The sequence below is a fragment of the Henckelia pumila genome, chromosome 2 (assembly GCF_033568475.1).
Source record: "Henckelia pumila isolate YLH828 chromosome 2, ASM3356847v2, whole genome shotgun sequence".
Taxonomy (NCBI): Eukaryota; Viridiplantae; Streptophyta; class Magnoliopsida; order Lamiales; family Gesneriaceae; genus Henckelia; species Henckelia pumila.
Window position 1 is genome coordinate 15,369,638 of NC_133121.1, and position 9,647 is coordinate 15,379,284.

Here is a 9,647-nt window from a genome sequence, read left to right on the forward strand (position 1 = left end):
ACATTATCATAGACTCATATACTTAATACTAACCCTTCAAATAAAGCAAACATTAAAAACTATAAAGAGGGAAAAGGATTACGGGGTGATTGTGAAATTGGCAACTTCCGAGAAAAGAAGTTGAAAACCTAAGAAGACATCCGTAGGCTGGTTGGTTGAACGTCAATTTAGTTGGGACAAAGGTGGGAGTTTCCAAGAATGTTCCTAATTATGTTTCGTACGTCCACTGTTTGCCTGAAGAATGACACCATAATACATAAATAATAGATTTTTGTGAAACAGATTTATAGATTTTTATTCGTGAAAAGCGTCACGTTTGTTTTTTTTTTTGTTTTTAAATGTAAGATGCATCATCTCATCAATATCTACAATAAAGAAACTATTACTTTTAACATGCTTGGGAAAAAAAACAAATTTTTATTTTTTTATTTTTGTAGAATTTTAGCCAAATATTTAACAAAAAAAAGTTAAAGATGAATAATAAATCAATATATATACTCCACACTAAATGGGTGCCTGCCTAATAATGGGCCGATTGGATGTATCTAATGGGCCGATTGGTGTATCCAAACCCAAACAGGCCTAGGCCATCCATCTCCAAAATAATAATAAATTCCTAAAATGGTGTCTTTCCTACAAAGCAAGATGCTAGAGTTTAATTAGGCCGAGTTTAGGCAGCCAACTTGTGTTTATGTCCTAAAATTCCTCCCAACAAGAATTGTTTGCTATTATTATTAGTATTATTATTATTATAAATATTATTATTATTATTATTAGCATTATTATTATTTTTATTATTAAAAAACCAGCCACATATCTATATGATAGTTTTTTTTCACACGTAATCTCACCATATTCACATCACACGTAATCTCGCCATTTTAACATGCCAATCCATATGTAGATTAGTTTTCAAATTTTAAAAATAAAATCATACCTAAGCAAATTGTCTTCCGAAAATTCAAAACTTCAATTCTATGGACAACTTCTGCAAAATCTCAAGGATGTAAGTACAAAAATCACTCCTCAACTAATCCATGCGATTTTGAATCATCATGCTTTGATTTCATTTTCTTGTATAAAATTATTTAAATTTATTCAAATTCTTAAATGAGCTAGCTATAGGTGAGTTCACAAAATCTTGAGTAAACACTATTTCCAAAATAATTGATGCACATGTATCGTATGCGCGTTGTCCGCTAGGTTTACCTTAATTTTGAGACTACTTAGTAATTACCTCTTCGGTATAGAAAGTCTTGAATTATACGTGATATATTTAATTTACTCTTCCTGCTAAGAGATGATCGATATATAAATATGATATATTACATTTGTATGCTCATATTTTATCAAATTCCATTATATATGTACATATGCAACTATTCATGATTTCCAAAACAATATAATTAGACTAATCCCAGTGCCGGGCTCTAGAGGGATCATGTCGTGGATCGGAGTCGTCAATCTCGAATGATCAACTGGACTACTGGAAAAGTAGTCCGATGCATGCTCGCTCGACTAGCCGAACTTATAAATCGGGTCGGATCGATATTCCGAATTCTAGACTGAAAATTAAAAAAATATGCAGCTAGCAAAATACATTGGCATATATGTCCCATTAACATGGCAAGCAATTATTTCAGAAGGTATCAATAATAACAACTTGATTAATTAGGGCACCAAGCACATCACATGCTTGCTAGATCATTGTGAATGGACGGTCAAGATGCATCCCGAAATCGAGCCGATCGAGACCCCAACCAAGCTACATCAACGTCGTAAAAATATATATGTGATTAAGTACTGAGAATGTGCAAAAGCATAATATCAAACTTATAAAAGTGGATTATTTATTTTTTCGTTTTGAAGAAGAAAACAAAGATCTAAACTAAAATTACGGAGGGTCCATTTTGCACTAGATATGGTTCCACACAGGGTACTGATATTATCATCAACCCCACCTCCACCAATTTGCATTTTCTTGTACTATTTGATGTCCCTTTATTATACTGTTGAATTATCATTATCATCTGTCTTATCTCTACTATATTATTGAGAGAAACAAAAATATATATCATATCATATATATAATTGAATTTATCTGTCCGTTTTTATCTTTTCTCTATTATTATTTTCAATTTTCTAAAACACCTTTCCATTAATTAACAGTACAGTACTACATTTGTTTTGATTTAAATTTTGATACTGTTTTCATGGATCACTTTTGTGATATATATTTTCGACTTAACTAATGAAAAAATAATATTTTATATCAATAATATTAATTTTCATATCAGAGATGAACATAGTCGATCTATCTCACAAGATAGTTACTTTGAACATTAATATAAATAAGTCACAAAAACTCTCGCGAACTCGAACCAAATTTATGTCATATTATTTTTACTTTATATAAATATCTGGTCAATCCATCTTGGAATAACCTAATCTTAATAAATCTATCTTATATTCCTATAATAATATCTAACTAGCATCACATTAGAAAAAAAACATCTTACGTCCTTTCACATGTTTGTTGGTATTTTACTATTTTTATACCCTCTAATAGTTGGATATTATCCTGTATATGAATCCATTCCAGCTTTAAATGGCATTCCAGGTCACCATTAATCAATGACCAAATAAACTTATCTACCCTCGTTAACCACCATGCATGTGTAGATTATCCGGTACTTATCCCATTTTCATTAGTATTTAGATATAGCAAATTGTATAATTCGGTTGATGAGATACTGACATAATCGTTGTGTTCACGCACTACATCCAATAATCTAATTGCTAAAACAGCCTTCAGGAATTGCGAATACAAATTTGTTAAGAATCAAACTGATTGAATATATTATATATATATATATAGCATCATAATTCGCTAGAATCGAAATATCCCCAAGATCAAAATAGAATCGAAATATCTCCGAGATCAAGTCGTAATTTGTGTCGATTCGACAAATTCTCCCATGACCAAATCAATTTTGAACCATTGGATTCAACGTTAAAGTACTATTTTACGTTATGCTAGCATGAATTCAATCCTACAACAGATAATTTGTTCCAAAACACATTAGCCGTTGTCATTAAAATGCTAAAAATAAGGGGATAAAGTAAATATTAATCGTCATTGGATCCCATCAATAATTCTTAGTTACATTATTCAGGCGACAGAGATTCAAGACCGGTAAGAAGAAGTCCCCAAAAAAAAATAAATCAAGAAATATATATTATTTAAAAAAAAAACAAAAAAAGAGGAGAGACTAGTTGAGTCATCTTCCAACAGATCATGGAAAATCAATAGAAATCCCTTTTGAAGATGCTGAATTCCTCTTGAAGCAATAAAGAGGAGCATTGAAAAATGAAAATCCAATGCTTTGTAGTAGTAATATATAGAATATCTTCTTTTTTTCCCCAAAAAAACAAAGGAGTCCTAAAAATCATCATCCATCTCTTCATTCTTCATTCCTTCAAAAAGCATTTCTTGATAACGGCATTCATGGCTACAAAAAGCTTTCTCTCCCCTGAAAACAATATCAACTCTTGGTTAAGCTTAACTATTGTCGAACGCAAGAGCGAACTGATCGACCCTCGATCGAAAAAAAACGACAGATTTTAAGTCTTTGAATCCTTTGTTGGACACTAGAGATGCTCAAATGCGCGCGAGGGAGACAGTAAGTTTTGAAAAATGTTATATGTACAAATAACGCTAAACATTACACACGTTACTTTTGAAATTACAAGATTGTCTTAAATGCACTTTTAAAAGAGTTCGTTCAATTAATTCGAGATAGTTTTGTGATTTCAAAAGTAACACGTGACCGTCATTGTCCATGTATCGAAAACCTTGTATTTTTGGGGAAACATATGGTTTGTAGAAAATTTTATATAGTGGCAAGTATAAGAGCTCAACAACTCACTCATGGAAGCAGTACATCTTATACAAACAATAATTTAGTACTAACAGCAAATTCAATCATCAATCAACTACCAATTATACAATGAAATAATATAAAAGGCAAAACAATATTTATTCATAGTTAATATAATATATGAATTATTTAACATAAATATTTTATTGGGCTAACCTGTAAATGTAAATCTCTTTCCCCAGTTCAAGACTTTGTTTGCAAGTGTGACAAGAACTCAAGAAGCTCATGGGTGGAGAATTTGAGACGTTGGTTTCAAGAAAACCAGTCTCAATTCTCCCCAAATCTCCACACAATTTAGCATCATCTTCACAACAATTCTCCACAATGCAATCGTCGAATATATGAGTAGTTTTCGGATTCGGTCCATGTGTGATCACACAAGTGTAATCTTCGGAAAGCTCCATTTCTTTCAAAGAGAGCTGTCTGGTGAAGTAATCCTTAACCGGGGTGCCCGAAAATGGGCTCGACAGCTGAGAATCCCGAGTTTTTATTCCGAAATCCGCCGGAGAATTAGGCGATTCGGGCTGCGAATTGATGGTGGGGATTTGAATCTTGAGTTTTGCTCCATAAACAACCGTTCTTGAGAACTTCTCATCGGTTCTTTCCTCATTGATTGAATGGACTAAAGCGAGTCCAATGGCTTCTGGATTCTGTTTGTTGAGTGAAGATTTGTTGGTGATTTCAGGGCATGGGGTTGGGGATTTGGACAAGATATTATCGTAGCCAAATGGGGTCACAAAATTTGGTGAAATTCTTGTGTCTAAGATTGAAGTTGGGCTGACTAAAGGATCAGAAATTGTTCTTGACAGAAACCCATTGAAAAATCTTGGAGAATTCAAGAAAGATGATACCGGTTTTGTTGGATTTTTAGCAGGAGAATGGATTGGGTTTTGGTCAGCCATTATAGCTTGTTTGGTGGTCACTGTTCTTGATCTGTTCCTCAGCATCAGTAATCAGATAATTTTCTCAACTGGAAAAGAAGAAAAAGGAAACTAAATCATATTTAAAGAACACAAAATAGAAAGATCAAAACTGAGAAAATTCATCAAACTTTTTATATCATAAAGATCAGCTAACCTGGAATCAGTGGGTAAGTTACTCCATGAAAAAAGACTCCCACTTTTATAATATGCCTCAAAAGAATAATCAAAAGCTGGGTTCACTCTCAAAACCCGAAACAATCATAACACAAAAAAGCAAGAAAAAGCAGCAATTTTTTTCATTAAAAAAATCAGTAAAAAGCTTTCATAAAGTTTGTTAAATCTCATTAGCTTCCATTTCTAGTAAACTGACATGTTTAACAAAAATTAAAAAAAGCCAATATCTTTTCCTCTTGAATCTTGCCACGGTTTCTTGGTTTCTCCACCAAAATCTCAGTCAAATCCTCACAAAACAAAAACCCATCACGAAAAAGAAACCGATTAAACAAGCTACAACCAAACCACTCGAAGTTGGTGATGCAAAAGATTCAGCAAAAGCAGATGAAGGTTTCCAGTGGGAGTCTCTGATTTTTATGACTCCCCAAAATCTCTGAAAACTTATCGAAACAAATACCTAAATCTCAACAGAAAGGGGAGTTGTAAATGGCTGATTTTCGAGCCATTTTAAAGATGAGAGAAAGTGTAGAAGTGCACGCAATTTTCATTATTGGAGAGGAAGAAAAAAAAATGAAAACAAAAAGAAAATAAAAAAACAAACAAAAAAACTCCGAGCAAGATAAGGGGCAAGGGGTCCCCCCGCATTCTCGCTCAGCAATTATTTCTCCTCTGTTTTGGATTTTAGCGTGGGTTTCTTGGCAAAATTTATCTAAAAAATTACAAGTCATTTTCAATAATGCACGCCATCCCAATTTTATATGATTTATTATTTGGTAGGTTTGGGTGAGATGATTTTACTGATATTTATGCATGGATCGAATAAGTCTAAATATAAATTAAAATTTATATTTTTGACATACAAAATAATATATTTTAATGAAATTGAATAAAATATTTGTTTCAGGAAAATCTCACCGAAATTGTTGTGTTTATTATTTTGTGTCGTTTTAGGTCCATGTGGAGTTGGGCTCTGATGAATATTCTCTCATGGACAATAATTGATCAAACTCATCTATCTTATTTATAATAATAATAATTTGGAAAAATTAATGATATTTTAAAACTTTGTTGTACTTGTTTTAGAATATTATTTTCTTTCAAATTTTTAATGTTAATTAAATTAATGAGGTGACACCACGATACAAAAAAAAAAAACAAAAAAAAAAGAAGAAGAAGAAATCAAAATTGTGGCCTTTCTCTTCCAACGTGGTTTTCATTTTTTTCCCCTTCAAATAAGTGAAAAGAAAATCGTACAAATGTTTATTTAGATTTCTTACCGAGGGGATATTTCCAAACTAAAATTTCATATTATTATTATTATTATTATTATTATTATTATTTTCAGTTCATTTGTTATATCCATTTTAATTTTTTTAAAAATATATCCATTATAATACATTTACAACAGTAATTTATACATATATATATACTTAAACTCTTTGGTTGGTAAAAAACGTATTGCTAAAAACAGAGAATAACTGATTTAAAAAAACATTTTAAAAAATCCAAAGAGGTAAAATCTGATCTTTAGATTTTTGCTTTATGAAGAATTATTTTTCCTCTTTTAACTAAAATATATATACTATTTATTTATACTACATTAGAATTTAGAAATCAAGAGAGTCTTAAACTAATTAATTTTGGTATCTTTTGTGTAATATATGATATATCTTATCTACCTTTTGAAATCTTTTAATAAATATATAAAAGTGTTTATTTATCTTTATCTATCTACACCATTAAATTTTTAGATACCATTCATAATAATAATAAAAAATATATGAAAATTAATGATAATTATTTCAACAGTGTAAACATGTGGCGCATGCACTTGAGACTAGTGTAAATAATAAACACTTTATAACTCAAGCTATTTTGTATTCAAATTCATGACAGAAATTAAACTCCCGTTTTACTTATTCTACTGTGTAATTATTGAAAATAAACTTACAAAATTATATTTATTAAATAAATTAATAAAGTATAGATTGTGTTTTTCTAACTCTTTTCTGGAACTTTATGTCATTCAGAAAGTCATTCTAGTTATGAAGCAAATGTTTACACTAACAGTCATTGAAAGAGTGATCCAGAATTATGAGGGCCAACCGATCGATATTGGTTTTTGGTAGAAAGATTGGAAAGTCCCCGTCGGTATTGTATGCTCTCCTAGCGCTTAAAGGTGGGTTACAAATCTCTGAAGAGGACATCTAGAGATTCATCAAATTACATCGGATACTCTTCTGAGTCACGAAGTCAGAAGAAGATCTTAGTTATAAGGGATCTATTGCGACATATATCAAATTATTATTGGATTCTCAAAGCTCCATCATTTTCAATCATTTTAAGAGATCGGCGAATACAACTGCACATTCGATCCTCGCTTTTGCTATTTCTTCTTCCTCCTTTTTTGTTTGGGAGCATGTAAATTTTTTTTTATAGTTGATTAATCTTGTAATGAAATACCTATCTTATACTCAGTAAATCACAAGAGTTTTAAACGGGAAAAATGTATGCAATAGTTTATTTTTTAAGTGTTTCGAAGTTTCTGGCAATTAAACGTTTGAAAATTATGTAGAGAAATTGAATAGTACTTACAATAAGATATTATAAATACTACCAATTTTGTGTTAACACCATGATATATACCTTCGTTAGGATTCTCTACTTTATGCAACCAATTTGATAATTGTTGGAAAATAAGTACTCGCCCCCTTGTATATTCTTAACAGTATATATTTTTCTAAATAAATATGAAAATTTGATAATTGTTGGAAAAGAAGTGCTCGTCTCCTTGTATATTCTTAATTCTTAACGGTAAATATTTTTCTAAATAAATATGAAAATTTGATAATTGTTGCAAAAGAAGTGCTCGTCTCCTTGTATAGCTGTATATTCGTAACGGTAAATATTTTTCTAAATAAATATGAAAATTTATAATGGATTTATCGAAATACTTGATATTTAATACATATATAATATAATACTAGTAAAAAAAATACACACGCATAAGATAAAAGTTATTTTTAAACATGAAGTGAGTGAGAGACGCAAACGATTATTCGAAAGTTAGTATTCTCCAACAAAAAATTATTCTAACCCACTCAATCATTATAAGATAGCAAAGATAACATTACATTGGGAAAAAATATATATATATTTTTCTATTTGTAGTTTTTACTTTTTATATTATTTTGGTCCTTTCTACGCGTGCAATTTTGTCGTTTTTGCATTCTTTTGATGTTACTGTGTAAGTGCAACTTATGGGCTATGATGATAAGGATATAATTATTTGTTTTCATGTATAATATAATCGATTATTTAATTAATTAATATTTTCGATATTATATTTATAATGACACCGTTTGGTTCGAGGATAGGATAAATAATATTTGGATAAATAATATAATGTAATAAAAAATAAATAAAAAATAATAGTTAATTTAGTATTTGATTTGATTGATAGATTATAGTTTATTGGATTTGATTGATTGAATTTTATATTAAAAATATAAATTATCATTTTGTCTTTTTGAGAATAAATAAAATATGAATAATATTATTTATAAGGGTAATATAGTAATTTAAATTCAATGATTTGATTGATGTAAGATAAATGATTAATAATTTGATTGATATAAAATAAATAATTAATAGATGGATAAATAGAATAACGTGAGATTTGATAGTATAAGTTGTACAAATACTAATTATACTTGTACCAAACGGTACCATTATGTACTACTCACATTATTTTTACGAAAAAGTACAGACTATGATAATTCCTTCTTAGTACTTTTTCAAAAAAAATTTGTATCATATAAGTAAAATTATTATTGCAATATATATGTAGTTAATTGCAAATATAAATAAGCCCACATGGTCCAAATAAAACTCGTGTCACATGCATCAAGATCCATATAAATAAAATTGAAGGATAAATAAACCAAAACGACACTCAATATTTCAAAATAGTTAAAAAAAAAATTTTGTTTCACATAAGGGAAGATCGATGTCAAATGAGCAATTGAGTTATTCATACATAAAAGACCAAAATAAAAGATGATCAAGTTACAAAGATATATTACAAACCAATCTTTGATAAATTACAAGATTAAAATATATAACTACCAATTTACATGACTAAAATCATTATTTTATCATAAAATAAATATGGTACATAAAACATGGTAGTAATAAACTCGCAAAACAGCTAGACAAAATATTTAAGCTCAATAATAATAATAAATAAGAAATAGTAAGATCATAATATTTCATTTATTATTTTTTCGAAAAATAAACATTTTCAAATACAAAATATAATTAATTTACTGTTTTTGAAAAAAAAAACAAATTGGAAAAAAAAAAAAAAGGAAAAGAAGAAAAAACTTACATGTACAAACACATAATGCACGCACTCTTAGGTAAAAAGTTAAAACAGACTCCCTTGGATGTGACATATATTATTTTCTATGTTGCCATTCAGATTTTTGACCACTAAAATATTTATATTTATTTTTTAAATAAAGCTAGAAATTTATTTATTTGTACAGATTTTATAATTGGGAATTTTAATAAAAGAATCTGGTAAAGCATCAACAACCTAATTTTC

The 9,647-nt window shown here is 29.3% G+C and overlaps 1 protein-coding gene across 1 annotated transcript; it reads right to left on the reverse strand.

Moving 5' to 3' along the window:
* Positions 1–3,123: 3,123 nt before the first annotated feature.
* On the reverse strand, positions 3,124–5,594 carry LOC140881777 (FCS-Like Zinc finger 8-like). Its single transcript, XM_073287350.1, has 3 exons — positions 5,019–5,594; positions 4,098–4,911; positions 3,124–3,533 (listed from the first exon to the last, which is right to left on the reverse strand). The coding sequence occupies exons 2-3, from the start codon at positions 4,886–4,888 to the stop codon at positions 3,443–3,445; spliced, it is 882 nt and encodes a 293-aa protein (XP_073143451.1). The 5' UTR covers positions 4,889–4,911; positions 5,019–5,594; the 3' UTR covers positions 3,124–3,442.
* Positions 5,595–9,647: the final 4,053 nt, after the last annotated feature.